Source organism: Phocoena phocoena, chromosome 15 (genome assembly GCF_963924675.1).
Source record: "Phocoena phocoena chromosome 15, mPhoPho1.1, whole genome shotgun sequence".
Taxonomy (NCBI): domain Eukaryota; kingdom Metazoa; phylum Chordata; class Mammalia; order Artiodactyla; family Phocoenidae; genus Phocoena; species Phocoena phocoena.
Window position 1 is genome coordinate 71,865,544 of NC_089233.1, and position 19,903 is coordinate 71,885,446.

Here is a 19,903-nt window from a genome sequence, read left to right on the forward strand (position 1 = left end):
TTTATTTTGACAGTGATCTTGGTCTGTTTTGAGGGTCAATTGGCCTGTATCACTTGATTAAATGCAAAAAGCAGAAGGCCTTTATGGATTAGGAGTATCATCAAAGATTCTTTTAAAAACATATGTACTTATTTGTTTATTTTCTGTCTCCCTTACTTGAATATCAGCTCTAGAGGATAGGGAACATTGCCTGTTTTGTTCGCTAAGGAATCCCAAGCGTTAGAACCATATCTGGTGCCTACTAGACATTCAAAAAATATTTATTTTGTTAAATAAATTAAAGAATAGGGCTTCCCTGGTGGCGCAATGGTTGAGAGTCTGCCTGCTGATGCAGGGGACACGGGTTCGTGCCCCGGTCCGGGAAGATCCTACATGCCGCGGAGCGGCTGGGCCCGTGAGCCATGGCCGCTGAGCCTGCACGTCCAGACCCTGTGCTCCGCAACAGAAGAGGCCACAAGAGTGAGAGACCCCGCATACCGCAAAAAAAAAAAAAAAAAAGAATAATTATTAATATGCTGATGAAAGAAAATGATTTTAAAATTTAAATTGCTTCCTTATAAACAGAAGAGAAAGAGCAGAAAATAATAATTATGGAATTAAAAAAATTTTTTTTTACTAGTAAGGGGTTCCCAAGATTTTAAATCGCTGTGAAAGGGGTTTCTGGTCCATAAGGCCTTGCAAGATGCCGCGGTAGAATGATAACGGGTTAAGGAGAAGATGTATGGGGCCATGAGAAGAGGACCCCGTAGGATCAGGGAAGGGTCAGAGAAGAGTTCGTGGAAGAGATGATTTCTGTCTAAGCTGAGATTGGAAGGACTGGCTAGAGAGTGGCCAGAGGAACAGTGGGAAGCAGTCATTCCAGGAAAGGCAACCAGCAGGTGCTTTTTTGTTGGCTGGTGTGCATGAAATAATTCATTCCCGCTTTGGCGGGAAGGGCCATCGCAGCCCAATAATCCTCCCAGCAGGCAGCCCTCTTTGGCCACATTTCCTAGCCAGAGAGCAGAAGTATTCATCTCCAGCACAAATTCCTTCTCTCTGAGCTCCCCTCTGCAATGCCTCCCCCATTCTGAACCTCTGGCCACCTCTCTTGCCGGCCGGAGGGGATGGCTAGCCACTCCCTAGGGTGAGGCAACAGAGCAAAGCCAGCAGCTGCCAGAGGCCAGGCTGCCCGCCTGCCAAACTGGGAGGGGGTTATATCCACTGGCTGTGCCCCCAGCACACACAAGCCCAGGCTGCCCATCCTCTGGGCCCATTTGGGTACAGGGTCAGAAGGGCTGGTGCAGCAGGGCAGGGATTTGGCTTTGCTCATCTTCAGGCCACAGGGAGAGTGGCAGGAGGGGCCAGGGACCCCGAGTACCTTCCTGCTTTCTCCTCTGGCCACTGAGTGCTACAAACCCCAGACCCTCCTCTCTGAAGCAGTCACAGGGCTGAGGCTTGGAAGGAGGGGGCTGGCTTTTTTATTTTTTTTTCCCCGAACGAGCATTGGTAAAGTTAGAAGAAGAAAAAAGCAAGGAAATGAATACCCCAGTGTCAGTACAGCAGTTACCTGTAGGACAGAGGGTAACTCTAACCCTAACAGTTGATAGGGTTTAGAGGGCATGGGATCAGAGGGTTTTGCAGGTGTTAGGCAGTGTTCTTTATCTGGGGATAGTCACAGAGATGTTTGCTTTAAAAATATTCGTTAGGGGCTTCCCTGGTGGCGCCGTGGTTGAGAGTCCGCCTGCTGATGCAGGGGACACGGGTTTGTGCCCCGGTTCCGGGAGGAGCTCACATGCCGCGGAGTGGCTGGGCCCGTGAGCCATGGCCGCTGAGCCTGTGCGTCCGGAGCCTGTGCTCCACAACGGGAGAGGCCACAGCGGTGAGAGGCCCGCGTACCGCAAAAAAAAAAAAAATTCATTAAACTATAATTTGTATTTTATAAATCTTGTACATTTGTTATATTTCACAATTTAAGAAATGGTATTTTTTTTAAAAAAGGAACACCAAACTGTGAATAAAATGTCTAGGTTCTGGGAAGAGCAAGTTGTTTTTGTTTTTGCAGTCTTTCTCACCAAAGCATAACACAGAATCCAGATGCACCTACATAATAATTTAATGCCCCTATTCTTAAACCAGAGTTAAACATGAATTTTCTTTTTCTAGTTTAAACATTTAGCTAGTTGTTTTGTTTGTTTTTGTTTTTTTATGGAAGTAGCATTGATTTATAACATACTGAGCCTTCACCAGGTGCCAGGCACTGTGCTAAGTGCTTTACTGTACTTGACTCTCTTGCTTCTCACAACAACCACACAGGTAGGTACTGTGATCACTCCAGTCTACAGATGGAAACGCTGAGGCACAGAGAGGCTAAGAAACTTAGCCAAGGTCACACAGCTAGCAATCCAGCAGAGCTTGGATTCAAACTAGGGTCGGTGTACCCCAGGGGCAAAAACCTTAATCACTGGCCCATACTGCCTCCCAGATCTGACCTCACCTGCCTGCTGAAATAACGGCCACCTAGTCACAACGCTCTGCAAAGTTTACAGTTGACAGGGTGTAGAGGTCATGTAGTATGTTGGTGAAGAATACAGTCAGACAGATATGGGTTCAACTCTAAACTCAGAGTTTATTGCCTGTATAACTAGTCATTTCTCTCTCCCCTGAAAAATGAGAATGGTACCCGGCCAGCTTTGTTGCCCAGACAAGTAAGGGAAACATTATTTGCCGGGTATCAGGCACACAGTAGGCACACAATAGATGATCACCTCTAGAATAAAGATGCTAATCTTTGGCGGCTCATAGCTTACGAAATAGACAAGGCCTAGTGTCACCATCCCCACTGAACAGATGGGACGTCTGGCTCAGTTCTCATGCCTCCGAGCAGTGAGGATTTCCAGAGGGTCCACGGGTCCCTAGCCGCCCCCGCCCTGTCGAATTCTTCGGGTTGGGCCTCTGGATGTGGCCGCCAGCCCTCACTTGGCGCCCGGGGCAGGAATGCGGGGCCTGAACGGTGGCGAAGATGGGGCGCTGACGCTGAGGCTTTTCCGCTCCAGCTGCGCAGACCGGCGACACAGCAAATTCCGTGGCCACACCTGGCCTTGCTGCTGTCCGGGCTGGACGGAGAGGTGGATTTCCCAGTCCTCGGGCCGCCGGCCCCGGAGGGTACGGCCTTGACCCCGGGCGGCCTTGGGCCCGGATGGCTGGGCCAGGTCACAGGAGCACCGGGCGCCCCCTCGGGGTTAAGCGCACCGGGTCAGCCCCACCCTCCAGGTACTCCCCTTCACCTGGCCTTTTTGGAAGGGGGCTAGTCCTCTCTGACACCCAGGAGGATGAGGGGCTCCCTGGGTCAGAATGCTTACTGGGGGGCAGAGGACGGAGAGGGACCCCTCAGGAACATCCCTCTGGTTTTGGGGTTCTGGGGGTCCATGGGAAATCAGCTCCTAGGAGGTCACCCTGGGGTGAGGCGCTTTCATCTCCCTGAAGGGCTCAGCCATGGTCTACTTTCCTTGCTCCCTCCCATCTGCCATCCCCTACCCCCAGTAGGGCAACAGGACTGGGCACAGGGCAAAGCAAAGGAGAATCTGAGGTCCTCACCAGCTCTGTAGCTGGTGTGGCGTTCAAGGCCTCCAGGCTGCAAAAATGGTTTCTGCGCACCTCTGCTCCCATCTCTGGACCACCTCTTACACTTCTGTCCCTTCTAGTCTTCCCTAACCTGTCATTTCTCAGTTCTGCAAATGAACCAAATGCCCTCCAGCCTCAGAGCCTTTGCCCATGCTGTCCCCTCTCCGTGTACTGCCGTCCCTCTCGACTCTCCCCTATGTCCCAGCTTCACCCTCCCTCCATTGTTCTGTTTTCTGCTTAATCATCACATATTACTAATACTGTGACTAATGGAGTATCTTGAAAATTCTTGGGCCATGGCTCTCCCACATGAAGGTTAGAATCAGCTTGCCAATTTCCTCTAAAAACTTGGCTGGAATTTTCTTTGGGATTGTATCAAATCTAAGATTAATCTGGTGAGAATTGACAACACATGCAAGTTTACTAATAATGACATGATGTGAGTCATCGAGGTTACAGAGACCAGTCACACAGCTCCTTCCCTCAATAAGCTTGTCTGCTCATGGTCTTCTTTTTTATTTTATTTCATTTCGTGTGAGAAGATCTTATTGGGCTCATTTCACAGATCAGGAAACTGAGGCTCAGAGAAAGTACATGACGTGCCCTAGGTCCTATGGTGAGGAAGTGGTGGGCCAAGATTCACGAATCTCCCCAAGTCAGTTTGGTTTATGGGTTTGGTTTATGTGTGCCTCTGTGTGTTTGCATGTAAGGTATGTTTCCACGCACCCAGAGTGGAAGAGCATCTATATTTATAGATGGAGGTGCTGTGGGTTGAGTGGGAGTGCAGTCATGTCTGCTCTATTGGGCTGTGACTTCTGTTTGTGTTGACGTTGGGGTCTTTGGCTATGTGTGTACAGTGTTGGGGGTTTTAGTGGGTGTACTGGGGAGAATATTTATGTGTATTGGGTAGAAAGTGTGTGTCAGGGAGACAAAAAATGGGATATTTCTGTTGGCGTGTGTGTTTTTTCTTATGTAAGACTTTAATTTGATACTTGTTGAAAGAACTCTTTTAAATTAAACCAAGACTTTTAAAACCATCTATAACTCTAAATTTTTATTAAGGTATAACTTAAAGTGCCCAAATCTTAAGTGTACAGCTAGATGAATTTTTATATACATGCACCCATGTAATCACCACTTGGATCAAAATATAAAAGATATAGCACCCTCAGTTAGAACTTCCTCATGCCCCTCCCTCAGTCAGCACCCCTCAAAGTAGCCACTGCTCTGACTTTCACCACTGTAAATTAGTTTTGCCTGCTCCTGAGTACCTTGTCAATGGAGTCACACAGTGTTTGCTTGGGGAGGTTAGTAGCTAACACTAAACAAACCTGCTTTGTGTGCTGACACTTCCCATATCTCACCGAATTTATCATAACAGCCACATAATGTAGCGCCTGTTTATTGTTCCCATTATACAGATGAGGAAACTGAGGCTCAGGGAGGGCTCACGACTTGCCTTGGGTCACCCAGAGCAGGGTCCAATGCCATAGCTCTGGTCCTTGCCCACTACTAGACCATCCTGCCTCCTTCTGGGTAACCTGCCAAAGAGGTGACATGGCTTATTGGATGCAGAGAGAGCAGGAGTCAGACCTGGGAGCTCAAAAGTGCTTCTGGGTGTGCTTTATTTATCTTCCGAGGAGTCGGTGTCTCTGAATCTGTTGTGAGATCTCTCCAACTCCCCATTGCTGGATCAGGAACCACTCACCACCCGCAGCCCAGCCACTGCAGTGCTGCAGAGACACACCAACCGCAGGGCTGGCTCCGAGAGTTATTTGCTGGGTGACTGTGAGGAAGTTGCCTCCTTTTTTGAACCTCACATCCTTAACTGTTGAAAGAAGGTTAAAATCCTCATGCAGGGTTATGGTGGTAACAGATGGAAGGTACGACGGTATAAATTACCACAGCTGTTATTTTTTTAAAAGCCTTCTTATTGCAAAATAAAGCATAAATACAGAAAGTCACATAAAACAAACGTGGGACCCAATAAGGCAAACCACTTGTAACCACCAGTTAGATCAAGAAATAGAAGCCCCTTAAATGTTCCACCCCAACCACAGCTTGACTTTTATAGTATTTCTGTGTCTCTTTTTAGTTTTATCACCCAAGTGTGCATCTCTAAACAGTCAAGTCCATAAAAAAATTTGCCCATATATAAAAAATGTATATCTTTTGAGTCTCTACTGATTTCCTCCTCCATTATGTTTTGGAAGGGTCTGGAGCATTTGACTGAAGAGTTTTTTTTTTTTTTTTTGGTTTTTTTAATACGTTTATTTATTTTGGGCTGCATTGGGTCTTCGTTGCTGCTCGCGGGCTTTCTCTAGTTGCGGTGAGCGGGGGCTACTCTTCGTTGCGGTGCGCGGGCTTCTCATTGCGGTGGCTTCTCTTGTTGCGAAGCACGGGCTCTAGGCACGCAGGCTTCAGTAGTTGTGGCACGCGGGTTCAGTAGTTGTGGCTTGCGGGCTCTAGAACACAGGCTCAGTAGTTGTGGAACACAGGCTTAGTTGCGCCGCGGCATGTGGGATCTTCCTGGACCAGGGCTCGAACCCGTGTCCCCTGCATTGGCAGGCGGATTCTTAACCACTGCACCACCAGAGAAGTCCTGAAGAGCTTTGAAGAGTCTGGATCACCACTATTATTTTTCACGTGTGTACTCCTCCCTCCAGCTCCTTCACTCCCTTGTTTGTATTTGGAGTGACATAGATCTGGGTTGCAGTTCTGAGTCTGCCAGTTGCTGTTTGACCTTGGACAAGTCACTCACCCACTCTGAACCTCTTTCTCAACTGGCAAATGAAGGGGTGACCCTGAAGATCTCTACGGGCCTTCCAACTTTCTCAGCCTCCTTGCTCAAGCACCAGGCTCCTGCCCCACAGTTTCTTCTTTTTTTTTAATCTCTCTTTTTAAATTATATTTGATGTACAATATTATATAAGTTACAGGTGTACAATATAGTGATTCACAATTTATAAAGGTTATACTCCATTTATAGTTATTATAAAATATTGGCTATATTCCCTGTGCTGTTCTGATAAGAACAGCACAGGTTGTTCTTAAAAGCAACTTTACTGGGTGAAAAGAATACTGGGATAAGAATCAGAGACCTGGCATTGGAATCCAGTTTCCACTGGAACTAGCTGTGGGAACTTGGGTGAGGTACTTAACCTCTCTGAGTTTCTACTTCCTCATCTGTTGAATGGAGATCCTGATACCTAATCCATAAAACTGGAGCAAAACTTATATGAGATCATACCCTTACAATATTTAGTGCCTGGCACATAGTATGTGCTAAATAAATGTTAACTGCTATTGTTATTGTCATTATTTTTAGCTATTATTATAACTAACATTTATTGACTGCTTACTCAGGCTTTGTGTTAAGTGTATTAATTCACTGAATCCTCAAAACAATGCCACGAGGCAGCCCTATTTTATAGATGAGAAAACAAGGCACAGAAAGGTTAAGTAACTTGCTCACGGTCACACAGCTAGTAAGCCATGAACCTAGGCTGTCTGGATCCAAAGCCAGCAGTGTTAGTCACTGAGATATACTGCCTCAAATACTACTGCTATCTAGAAGAATTTCCTCTTCACTTGCCCAAGACCAGAGAGAATTCCAGTAGAGGTAAGGATGAAGCAATAGCTGAATCCAGTGTGAGATTCTCCAGGGGTGAGAAAAGTTCTTACCCCGAAATGAGATCCCAGCCCAGGGCATTAATCTGGGCCATCCCAGATTATTTCCCGCCTCCACCCCTAACATTTTTATCCACAGGCAGCCTGCCGAAGTGAACCTGGGAACAGGCTTAGTCAAAGAGGACAGCAGGGAAGGTCCTACCTGGTGGAGCGGCCAGGGGTGTCGCTGTGTGTTTGCCACCAGTGCGATTTTCTGGGTTTCCCTGGATGTGTGAACGCATGGGGTAAGAGATGGTGATTTTGTATATGTGGTTGGACTGTGAGGCTGTGCCTTCCTCAGCTGTCTGTCTGTCTGTCTCTGTGGAGAGGCAATGGGACCAGCTTGGCCCACCCCACTTCTGCCACCCACTGCGGCCAACAACTCACCTCTGTGTGCCTGTTTCCTCAAGTATAGAAAAATGGTTATGATGACAATGATAGTACCGACCTGATGGTGTTGTTCTGAAGATTGAATGGCCTCATTCCAGGTAAAGTGCCTGAAACGGTTCAGAGCACCGAGATAAGAACAAATACAGCTTATATATGTTAATAAGATTAAATGTGTAAAGGGTGGGTTTCTGTATATTTATGCAAGGGCACCTGAGGGCATCTATCAGAAAGGATCTGAGGGGCTAGGGAAGCCAGCTGTCTCTGTGATTCGTGGGAGGAGGGTATGCGTGTGTGAGTGTGTACATGTGTGTGTGGTGTGTGCACGGTGGATGCGTGTGCATGCTGTAAGTGGGCGAGAGTGTTCACTGCCAGAACCCTATTTACCAGACAAACTCCAGGCCCTAGGACAAATCACTGAGGCTCTGTGTCCCCATCTGTCCACGGGCGGGATTGCGGCCTCACAGGCAGCTGTGAGGACCAAGTGAGTCATGGATGTAATGCTCTGGACCATTGCAAGTGCCGGGGACATGGGAGAGGTCCGTACGAAGTGTTCTGAGAAAGCGGGGCATCATCGGGACGCTCCTGGGTCGTTAGTGCCAAAGCCGTTTGTTTCTGCCTCCTCTGGGCTACAGAGCTCCCTCTGGTAGGTCGTGGATCCCAGCCCACCACAGGCAGAAAAGCCCTCAGTCCAGTTACTTCAATGGCCCAGAGAAGGATAGGGACTTGCCCCAGGACGCCCAGCATACTGGAGGCAGAGAAGGGCTAGATTGGAGCCGGTGCCTCTTTGTCCTTCTGGGGTGATGAGAAAGCTGTGTAGAGGTCAGGGTCAGCAGTTCCCAGCCCCCACTGCCTCTGTCTGCCCCACTTTCCCAGCATCCAGCAGTCAGCCTGGGCCGGGGGAAGCTGCTCCAGCGTGAAGGTGTGTGCTTTGGCAGCAGGCACTGTCTGGGCCGCCAAGGCTGAGGTCGGGCAGCTGCCTGAGGCAGGAGTTCCATGTGTCTGGGGAGGACCCCACAGCAGTAGCGCAGTCCCAGCCCCCAGCCCTGCATCGCCACCTGGGCCAGGGCTCTGCTTGGCACCCGGAGACTGGGGTCTGCCTGGGAATTCTCCAAGGTCTCTGAAGAGGAGGCTGAAGGATTACAATGCTTCAACTTTGGGTTTTTTTATGTAACATCTTTCTTGTAAATCTGTCCATTCCCATCGCAAAAGCGTCACTTGTTATTTGTGGAGAATACAAGTAATCAGAGAAGAGAAAATGAAACTCTCAACACCGAAGTACAGCAATTCAGAGACCAAAGGGGCTCTGTCAACACACACACACACACACACACACACACACACACCCCTGCATGTTCATGCATGTATCTATGCACACATGCATGGGACATAGAAACCACCAAAAGCATGCCCTTGCACGTGTGTGCTTGCACACTTATAACACACAAGCACATGCATACTCGTGTGAGTACACACAGGTACAGGCATCTGCATGGTCATGTATGTATCTGTACGCCTACATGTGACACACGAGCCCTCATGTTTATGTGTATGTCCACGTGTGCTTGCACACCTATAACAAACACACTCTCATAAGTACACATGTACACACAAGCACGTGCGCGTGCACACACACTTAAAGAGCAACACTCAGTGCTCCACCAATGTGAGTTCATCTAATCCCGGCACCAGTGCTATAAGGTAGGTACCATTACTTCTCCCAGTTTACAGACAGGGTACAAATGGTTAAGTAATCTGCCCAAGGACACCCAGTTAGTGAGCATAAAAAGAAATTTTAGAAAGCATTTTTTAAAAAAGAACAACAAAAAAAAAAACCCCAAAAACAAAATAATGGAGATTCGAACCCAGATCCATGGGCCTAATTAATTAGGCTGCATGGCGCTGTTTGAGTGGCATCACGGGGAATATTCCCATAGGGTTTTTTTCCCTATGCATCTAAATTTGGTTTGGTTAGAGAAATGCCGTCCTTTTTACATACTAGCAGGACCCTGGGGTCAGACTTGGATTTGAATCCTGGCTCCACTGCAGACGGGCTGGCTTGACTTTGGGCTGCTCCTTCACCTCTTTGGGGACCAGTTCTTCATCTGTAAAATGGAGAGCGATCGTATCTGCTTCTGAGGGTTGGCTGAGCACGTGTGTCAAGCTCGGCCAGGCTCGTTAGATGAGGCCATACGAAAACTGCCACCTCTGGGGCTGGAGGGCTTTGTGGGGAAAACAGTCAGAAAATACTCTCTGGGTGCAAGATGGCCGTAATATGTTGGGGTCTGGAAGGCAGAGAGTAGCCTCTGGATCTGGGGTCTCCGGAGGGGAGGTGGTATTTTGTCCTGGAATCCCTGCCATGACTGCATCCCGGTCCTGACCAGCGGTTCAGCCCCAGCCCTGTGCATTCCAGGTGGAACAGCAGAGGAGAGAGGGCGGGAGAGAAAAGCCCACAGACCGGCAGGCGGAGCCTCCTGGCCAAGTCTGGCCCGGCTGGAAGGGGAGGGGGCTGTGGAGCTGGAACGTCAGATGCCATCACCTCCTGGGGGACCTTTAAAGTCGCTGTGCTGCCAGGCGGGCCAGGGTGTCTGCAGCGGTTCTCTGCCTCCTCAGCCGCCTCCTGCCACCCGCCTGGGCTGCCCATCCTGGGTACGCGCCCCTGGAGAGCCTGGTGCCTCGTCTCCAGATGCCTCTCTCTGGCTCTCTTCTCTTTTCTCTCCATTTTTTTCTGTTCTGTTTTTCCCCTTTCTCTCGTTTTACCTCTCTTTCTGTCTCTCCCATGTTTTTTCTCTTTTTGCCCCCGTCATTGTCTCTCATTCTCTCTTGTATCTACCTTTTTCTTTCTTCCATGCCTTTTCTCTGTATCTCTTTTTGTCAATCACCTTTTCTTCTCCCTCATTTTCTTTTCTGTTTCTCATTTTACTTTCTTTCTGCTCCTTTCTGTCTTGCTCTCAATCCCGAAATTGCAGCAACCCAGGGACAAGAGTGCCCTGCACTGTACCTTGGGAAAGGTGGGCGCTGCCCCTCTGAGGGCACCAACGGAGCCCACTTCCAGTAAGATTGGTGAAGAGGGTGTCCATGCTGGGGAGGACTGGGGTCTGCCTCCTGGGCTGGTGGAACAAAACCCTGGCTTTGAAGTGGCAGCGTCATCTCACCCCAGGGCCTGGTCCAGATATAGCCACTATCTGGGCATTTCTTCCCATTGCCCCATCCACTTAGTCCACTGGGGTGGGAAGAATGGGGTGTTGCGCCCCTGTATGAGAGCCGAGTCAGGAGGTCTTTGCCAAGTTCCCAGTAGATAGCGTCATCTGGGGTGGTAATGCTGGAGAGCACTCAGGGTTTTGTGCCCTCATGACCACCCCCTCCAGGCAGCCGGCTCTGACTGCACAAGGCCAGACGTGTGACCCTTCCAGCCAGCTATGCCCCTGCTGCCTGGCACCGTGGGCCTGGCAGGCCTGCTCTTCTGGGCAGGCCAGACAATGAATACCTTGATGCCCAATGCCACCCTGGCACTGGCCCAGACCGAGGGCACAGCTGTGCGACCCCTGACTGGCCTGGGAGTGCCCCGGTACCGGCGGAAGCGCCACATCTCTGCCCGGGACATGAGTGCCTTATTGGATTATCACAACCACATCCGGGCCAGTGTGCACCCACCTGCCGCCAACATGGAGTATATGGTGAGTTCCCATGCCCTCCCAGTGCCTCCCCCAGCAAACGCCAGTCCACTTAGTGTGTCCTGGAAAGACTGGACCATTCACGAGCCTGGCCTCACTAGCTAGTATCTGGGCATCTGGGCCCTGTGGAATGGGCAGGAATTCGTCTGCCCATTTTACAGATGAGAAAACTAAGGTGGTTATATAAGTCCTTTCTGCAGGCAGGAGCAGAGGACTGTGACTTATGGAGCATCTCCTGTGCGCCAGGCACTTATGTGTAACCCTCTTCCTTCAAGGTGGGAATTATCTCCATTTTCCAAATAAAGAAATCAAGATGCAGAGAATTAGTTTGCTGAAGGTCACCCAGGTGGGATTGCATCCCAGGTCTGCCAGCTACTAAAGCTGTCTTAACTAACACAATACCTTTTCCAAGAATTCTGGCTTCCAGCCAGGGAGCCGCAGGGGGCGGGTGGCTGGAGTTTCCCTGCCATTGTCTCTTTGCCCCAGGGGTTTGATGGACACACCCAAACTGTCCTCAGCAAGCCTGTGGAGGTAGAATTTGGAGAGATGGGGTCTGGTACCTGGGGTGGGAGTGGGGGGGTGGGTCTCAGGCTGAGGAGAAACAGCAGCTGACCAGCAGAGGCAGCTGGGATGTCTTCCTTCAAAGAGGCAGGGTGGGGGGCTCTCACCCCAGCCCCCCACAAGCCAGACTCCGGAGGGGAGGAGGGAACCTTTCTCTTTATCGCAGCCCCTCCCCCAGGACCATTGTCCCAAACCAGCCTGGAGAGATAGGCTTCCAATCCAGCCGCAGATTTCTTTAGGCAAAGGGATTGTTGGCCTGCCCCCTCTAAGACAAATACCTACTCCCTCAACAGCCTGCAAATGTTTATACCTTTGCAGCGTGTCCACTCACTTACGTACCAGCTCCTGCTTGGAGCCAGGCACCACGCTAAGCCTCGTGGACGCTGCCGAGAACAGGGTGGACAAGGTCCCGTCTCTCACAGAGCTTCCATTTTAGTGGGGATGATAGAAAACAAAGATCAACCACGAAATTTACGTGTAATACGACATCAGGTCGCAATGAGGTGTTGGGAGGGGCGGGGATAGGAGCCCAAATGGCAGGCAGCTAGAGGCGGGGGAGCCATTTATTTGCTCATTAACTGACTCATCCATTGATTGACACGGTGACTGGCATGTAGAAGGCCTTCTAGTTTTCAAACAATGGCACATTTATTGAGCACCAGCCTGTGTGCGAGGCCCTCCCCACAACAGGTGTTTAATTATTGCATGCTTTGTAGGACAGAGAGAGCTAGACAGCTCACTAGGGGCCCGAGGAGTGTCAGTGAGTGTGGGTTTGATGTTTGCATGCCCCTACCTCAGTTCACCCCTTTGTGGCACGAAGGAAACATTCCTCTGCTTTCCCTAAAAATGGATGAGTCCAACATCTCTGGGCAGATGTCTGGACCCCTCTTTGGGGATCCCCATTGCTTCACTAGCTATCTTCAGCCCACAGGACCAGTATCTGGCTAAACATCCCTTGCTTAATGAGCCCTTTCCCTCCTCTGGCTCCAAGAAAGACCGGGTCCCGTTTCACATTCTCACACCCGCCAACTGTAATGATTGTTTAACACATCTCATTTCCTTGTTAGACTGTGAGTCCTTGTTCAATATTTGCTGAATGAACAGATGAACCGAATAAAAGAATAATATCTCAGAATCCCAGGAAGTCAGAGTGGAAGGGAACTAGTATATTTTTTTGAAGTGATGCGTTTTCAAGTTATAAAAGTTGGAGCATTCAGAGATTGGAAAATTAAGAAGCTGTTACGAAGGATGAGGACGGTATTCTCTATGTACTGATGTGGAATCATCATTAAGGTAACCCATCTGGTTAAGTGAAAAGAGCTAGGGGCCAAATAGAATGTCTGGAGTCTTGCCATTTGTCAAAAAAATTCATATATATATAATTATTGTATGTATGTAATATATAATTATTTCATGTATATACCATATAAGATATATAATTACATATATAAATATATACGTGCATATATAATATACTTACAGGTGTAGAATATTTCTGGAACAGGACACAAGAAACTCACAGTGACAGTTGCCTCCAGGGTCAGGGTGGCTGGAGGGACTAGTGTAGGATGGGGATGAAAGACTCTCCACTTTTCCTCCTTCAAACATCTTACATATTAAATTTGTTCATGTTTTCACTATTAAAAAAAGAACCTTTTGAATTAAAAAATTTTAATGTTTAAATAAACACATTGGGGACTTCCCTGCCAATGCAGGGACACGGGTTCGAGCCCTGGTCTGGGGACTAAGATCCCACATGCCGCGGAGCAACTAATCTCGTGGACCACAACTACTGAGCCCGAGCGCCACAACTACTGAAGCCCCCGCGCCTAGAGCCCGTGCTCCGCAACAAGAGAAGCCACCGCAATGAGAAGCCTGTGCACTGCAAGGAAGAGTAGCTCCCACTCGATGCGACTATAGAAAGCTCGCACGCAGCAACAAAGACCCAATGCAGCCAAAAATAAATAAAATTAAATCTTTAAAAAAATAAATAAATAAACACATTGAAAAAAATATAATAAATAAAATTAAAAATCCATTCTCTTCCCACCACTCTGGACTGAGTCACTTCTAGGGACTGCTGGGAACTCCTAGGCCAATACCCTGGGACCCCGCTCGGAGCAGAGAGCCCCAAGCTTGAAGTCCAGTGAAGGAAAAAGGGCATTGGACTAGGAGTCAGAGACCTAGGTGTGGATCTCGGCTCTGGTATGGACTTGCCGTTGACCTTGAAGTCGTAGGCCTTCTCTGAACCTCAGTGTTCTAACTTATCAAGTGGATTTGTTGCAGGGTTCCAAAGGAGATGGGGAGTCAACGTACCATGTATACGTGCATCTCTAGACACTGTTGAAATGATGGTGTTTGTTCCCCCGGGGAATTTCATGACCTTTCTTTTTCCCAGGTCTGGGATGAGCGGCTGGCCAGGTCCGCTGAAGCCTGGGCCACCCAGTGCATTTGGGCCCACGGGCCCTCACAGCTGTTGAGATACGTGGGCCAGAACCTCTCCATCCATTCTGGCCGGTGAGTGAACCTCTGCCCTTCCTTCACTCCATCACTCAACAAGGTCACTGAGCACGCTGATGGCAGAGTGACTTTTCTTCTATCTTCTCCGCCTCTGCAGGTACCACTCCGTGGTGGATCTCGTGAAGTCTTGGTCTGAGGAGAAGCGGCATTACTTGTTTCCGGCCCCTAAGGACTGTACCCCGCGCTGCCCCTGGCGCTGCAGTGGCCCTGTGTGCTCTCACTATACCCAGGTACACCTTTGTTGGGATGTAGGGCTGATGAGAGAACAAATCCTCTTAGAAGAAAGCGAATGTGGTGGGACAGCAATTAGAAATAAAACAGAGGCCCTTAACAGACTTCCTTTTTCCTAACAAGCCTGTTCCTGGAAAGTTGTGAGTACATTGAATTGAGCTGAACTGGATCTTGTTTTGAGGGTCTTAGGTCGGCAGACCATATTGTTTGACCCCAAAATGGAGATGTGTGGTCTGAGAAGTTCAAGACTGACTTTGATTTCAATAGGTCCAAACATTTTCTAGTATTTTTTTATTTTCTAAGGCTCCTGTATCTTAAAAAAAGAAACGCCAAATAAGATTACAAAAGATTGTAGTATATTTTGGGTGCTAATATTGAAGTTGTTACCACTTATTATACATAAAAATACAATGCAGTATATTGTTGCAAGAAATAGGACCAGAAGTTTTCAACGGTAGGAAAAATGTCTGCTTTCAGGCCTGCCAAGCTCTCTGTGACTCATTTGCAGTAAATGTCAAAAACTGAAATTTGAGACCCCCTAGGAAATGTGAGGCCTAAACCAAATGTCCTTCCTGACATCCCTGAAATATTATTACCTCCATTTTACCAAAGGAGAAACCAGGCACAGAGTGGTTAAGTGACTTGGTCAAAGTCACACAGCTAGTGATATTGAGATTCTGATCCAAGGCTGTTTAACTCCAAAGTTTGTGTTTTAACTTCCAACATGACAATGATTTTCAAACATTGGTCACTAGGGGGAAAAAAAAAGAAAGAAAGAAATCTAATTGAAAGGTATAGAACATATTAGCATATATCATTCTGTATGATAAGATTAAATATTGGTTCGTAAAACTTTTGTTCAAATTGTTTGAGGAGGGGTAAGGGTGTGTGTGTGTGTGTGTGTGTATGTGTGTGTGTGTGTTGGTACACTGGGTAACAATATATAACTGTAGTCTTTACTGTTGGTTATAGTGGAACAAATTTTGAGAAACATTATAGTACAATATGCCTCTAGTCCCCTCACCGTGAGACACGTGTCTCCCCCAGGAAAACCTTATCTAATGCATCCACCCTGACAGAGCAAGCCCAAGAACGTTTCAGCCCCAAGTCCTTCTCACAGCCTCCTTTGTCTTTGTCCCTCCTCAGATGGTGTGGGCATCTTCCAATCGGCTGGGCTGTGCCATCCACACCTGTGGCAGCATCCATGTCTTGGGCAGCACCTGGCACCAGGCTGTGTACCTGGTCTGCAACTATGCCATTAAGTGAGTGCAGAGGGGGCTCTGGGGCAGGAGGGTGGACCCTGAGGTGGAGTGGGCAGGATTCTCAGAAATGGAACACACACAGGACACCCTGCTTTCCTCCGTTCTAAATAACCTGAACACCAGGTTTTAGAGTCAATCAAGAATCCTTTTTCTTTACCCAAGTTTCAGAATCGATTGGGAGATAGACGGTGGACCAAGGCAGGTGCATAAGCAGTGTCCCTGATGAAGCCAGCAGTGGAGAGTGTGGCTTAGGTCTGCCAGCCAAGTGGGCTTGCAAATATCTCACTGTTGAATTAGACCTTCGTATCCATTGACAGGCAACATTGGCCAACCATAGGCCTCTTCTAAGTGCAGTGCCAGCCCCTGTAAGCGTCCCACAAGAAATAGAGCAACCAAGAATACATGCTCCCTACAGGCAGGCAGGTCCCATAGGAAAGAAAGGAAGGATGCAATGAACATGCTCAACTGCTTTTTCCAGACTCTCCAGTCAGCTTGGTGGGAGAGAGGTCAAGAGTGCTCTTCATATGCTAGTCTCCTGGAAACACAGAGAAAGGGGGATGGGAGTTCCCATCCAATGTATAGTATACAAACTTGCAACAGACTCTCATACAAAACAGATTACAGACTCTCATACACAAATGGGAACAAATTCTAAGTAAACGTGATATCCAGAGTTTCAAGATTACATAGTCATAACTGCCTTTTGCTCTCGTGTAGCTCTTGATCATTTACAATACACTTTTCCCTTATTATCTCATTGAAGAGATGAAAGAGAGAAAGAAGGAAAAAGGGAAGGACACTGGGAAAATATTTACCCTTTTTACAGATTAAGACATTGAGGATCAGAGAGGTTAAGTAATTTACCAAAAGTCACAAAGCCAATAAGTAGCAGAGCTGTTTGAAACACAAGTCTTTTGATTTCATATTCTATCTACTGTACTATCCTGATGTTCTGGAAGTTATTGGTAGCCCAAACTCAGATTCTCAAGTCAAGATATTTGTTAGATGGAGACATCTATTGACAAAGTGTCATAATTCAGCCCAGCTTTATCAGATATGGAAAAATGCAACAAAACAAATTCCAACACACAGAGCTTAAGGAACTGTTCCAATTTGTTTGCTGACATATTGAATTTTTGAAACATTGACTATTAACCATATAGTTGTTGAGATTTTTAGGCTCTGGAGTCAAGACTGTCAGAGTTCAGATTTGTGATTCAACTTCTCCATGCCTGTTTTTCATCTACAAAATGGGAGTAAAATGCTTTCTACTTATAGAATTGTTGAGAGAATTAAGTGAGCTGAGCCAGGTAATGTCCCCAGGCTCATAATAATTTTGGAATACATGTTGGTTCTTACTCTTATTACTAGACCTGGGTTTGGTTCTCAGCTCTACCGTGTACACACTGAGGACTTTGGATAAGTCATTTCATCTCCTTGGATCTCAGTCTCCTCTTTTAAAATAGGGCTAATGCTACCTGGCTCACAGAGGATCTTGGTACATAGTTGCCCATAGTACATGTTAAATAAATAGTGGCCAGGATTATAACTAGGTTATAAACTCTTTGAGGGCAAAAATAGACCTGATTCATTTTGGTATCCTTTTACTACAGTGATTTCAAACCTTTGTTCTTTTAAGCAGAACTCTTTTCTAAGTGGTTAAATTAAACAAAAAAAGAATGACTTTTATTCCATCACCCCTGGTGTCTCCACCACCCACGTTCCCTGCCCCCAAACTTCCAGGAACACCTTTTTTTTCTCCTGTTGGAAAAACTGGTAGCGTTTGATACATTTATTTATTATTGTTTAAAATTTTATTACATTTTATACTGATGTACATGCTATAAAATTCAGTGGGTATGAAAACAGGTAAACACAGAATGTTGTCTCCCTCCCCTGCCCACACTTCCCCTCTGTAAGTTTCTTGCATAACCTTCTGGAGATCTTTTATGTACTTACAAACATGCATATGTTTTCACTCCGGGAACCTTTTGAAAATGGTGGACTCACAGCATCTGGCACAAGTCCTGATTCCCACTAGATGTTCTGGAAGTGTTTGTTGAATGAATGAATGAATGAACCCATATGAAACCAGAAATGCGTACTTTCCTAAGCACTTTGGCTGACTTTACTTACAGTCATTCAACAATCACTTTTGGAGGAAAAAGATTCCATTTCTGTCCACAAGGAGTGTTTTGTTTATTGTGTGAGAAAATAAGGCACTGGGACTTGAAAGGTAACTAACACTACAGGCCAGTGGTGAGATTATTAGGTAGCTCTTAGCAAGAACTGGGGGAGTGATTTTAGGCTTTGAGAAGACAAAGAGGGGGGGAAAAGAGAAGTCTGTGGGCTGGGATGGAGAAGCGAGTTGTGGAAAGATGAGGTGTGTAAGCTGGATCCACTTGCTGCTAGAGCAGTCTGGAAGGCCTGACTGAAAGCTGTAGACGTGATTCATAAGCAGGTCTGGAAGGCCTGACTGAAAGCTGTAGACGTGATTCATAAGCTAGGGGCCAGCAAACTACAGCCCACAGCCCAAATCTGGCCTCCTGCCTATTTTCATAAATAAAGTTTTATTGAAACACAGCTACGATATTTGTTTACGTACCGTCTAGGGCTGCTTTCATGCAATAAAGACATTTGGCCTCCAAAGCCTAAAATATTTACTCTCTGTCCCTTTACATTGCCAACCCCTGCACAGGCAATGGGGAGCCACTAAAAGTTCTTGAGCAGGAGAATGATTACGATGAAGGTTTGTTCTCTTTTTTTAAACAGCTTTACTGAGATATAATTTACATACCATATAACTTACCCATTTGAAGTGTACAACTCAGTGGGTTTTGGGTATATTACGTTATTCATTTTTTCAATCGTGGTAAAATATATGTAACACAAAATTTGCCATTTTAACCATTTTTAAGTATACAACTCAGTGGCATTAATCACTATTTCCAAAATGTTTTCATCACTCCAAAGAGAAAATTTGTAACCTTAAAGCAATGGCTCTCTACCCTCCTCCTCCCTAAAGGCTGTGGTTCATTGAGAGGATTAACTCCGGAGCAGGTAGGATGGATTTGGGATAAGGCCATTGAAGAAATAAATGTACAGCAGTGGCCACAAAGAGGCTTCATGGGCATGTCCCCCATGAGGGAATTATACTCAGTATCTAATTATTCTAGTTCTCATTTGCATACCACCTTATAAGTTACAAAGTGTTTTCACATAATTTTTATGGGCACCATTTCATTTATTTATTTTATTCAGAGGACAAAATCAAGGCTCAAGAAATGAGGTCGCTTATTCTGTCACCAACTGGCAGGTGGCAGAATCCAGGACCAGAACTCAGATCTGCCCATTGGGGAGGGGAGGGGGGTGTTTGTGCTGGGAGGTGAGGGTGGGGTGGAAGGAATAAGAAAATCAGCACGTCCTGGGGAGTCACTTATCTGCCAGGTGAGGTGCTAGAGGCATGTGCACATAGCTCCATTATTTGGTCTGCTGCTGCATCCCTGTGTGGGAGGGAAGTCTTCTATTGGTTTTACAGATGAAGACACTGAGGCTTGCAGGTGTGACTTGGTCACAGGGCCAGACAGTGGCAGTGCTGAGATTTGGAAACCTCTGTGAAGGTGGCTCCATGTAACTGTCCCCCGACCCCGCCTCCCTGGGACCTCTTCTCTTCCAGGGGCAACTGGATCGGCGAGGCGCCATACAAGAAGGGGAGGCCATGTTCTGCCTGCCCTCCCAGCTACCAAGGCAGCTGCAACAGCAACATGTGCTTCTAGGGGCTCAAATCCAACAGGCTCCTGTGGTTCTGAATTTTCCCTGGTCTCTGGCAGGGCTCCAGCTGAGCCTGACCCTCCAAGAGTCCCTTCCCAAAGACCGGGTCAAGCGATATTTTTTTTTTTTTCGACTTTTTTTTAAAGGACATGAGTTGGGCTAACTTCACCAGTCTGAATTTTCCCTGCTGATCCCATTTCCTAAATGTCCAGCATGTGCCGGAAGAAA

The 19,903-nt window shown here is 47.3% G+C and overlaps 1 protein-coding gene across 1 annotated transcript; it reads left to right on the forward strand.

Moving 5' to 3' along the window:
* Positions 1–11,075: 11,075 nt before the first annotated feature.
* On the forward strand, positions 11,076–19,680 carry R3HDML (R3H domain containing like). Its single transcript, XM_065893524.1, has 5 exons — positions 11,076–11,333; positions 14,290–14,408; positions 14,509–14,641; positions 15,789–15,904; positions 19,581–19,680. Exons 1-5 carry the CDS (start codon positions 11,076–11,078, stop codon positions 19,678–19,680), a joined length of 726 nt encoding a protein of 241 aa, XP_065749596.1.
* Positions 19,681–19,903: the final 223 nt, after the last annotated feature.

What these genes read in the sequence shown, in the direction of transcription:
- R3HDML (XM_065893524.1), top strand. Translation starts at nt 11,076, where the DNA reads ATGCCCCTGCTGCCTGGCACCGTGGGCCTGGCAGGCCTGCTCTTCTGG. An exon ending in CTCTCCATCCATTCTGGCCG is followed by an intron (nt 14,409 to 14,508) that starts GTGAGTGAACCT and finishes CCGCCTCTGCAG; the next exon opens with GTACCACTCCGTGGTGGATC. An exon ending in GTCTGCAACTATGCCATTAA is followed by an intron (nt 15,905 to 19,580) that starts GTGAGTGCAGAG and finishes CTTCTCTTCCAG; the next exon opens with GGGCAACTGGATCGGCGAGG.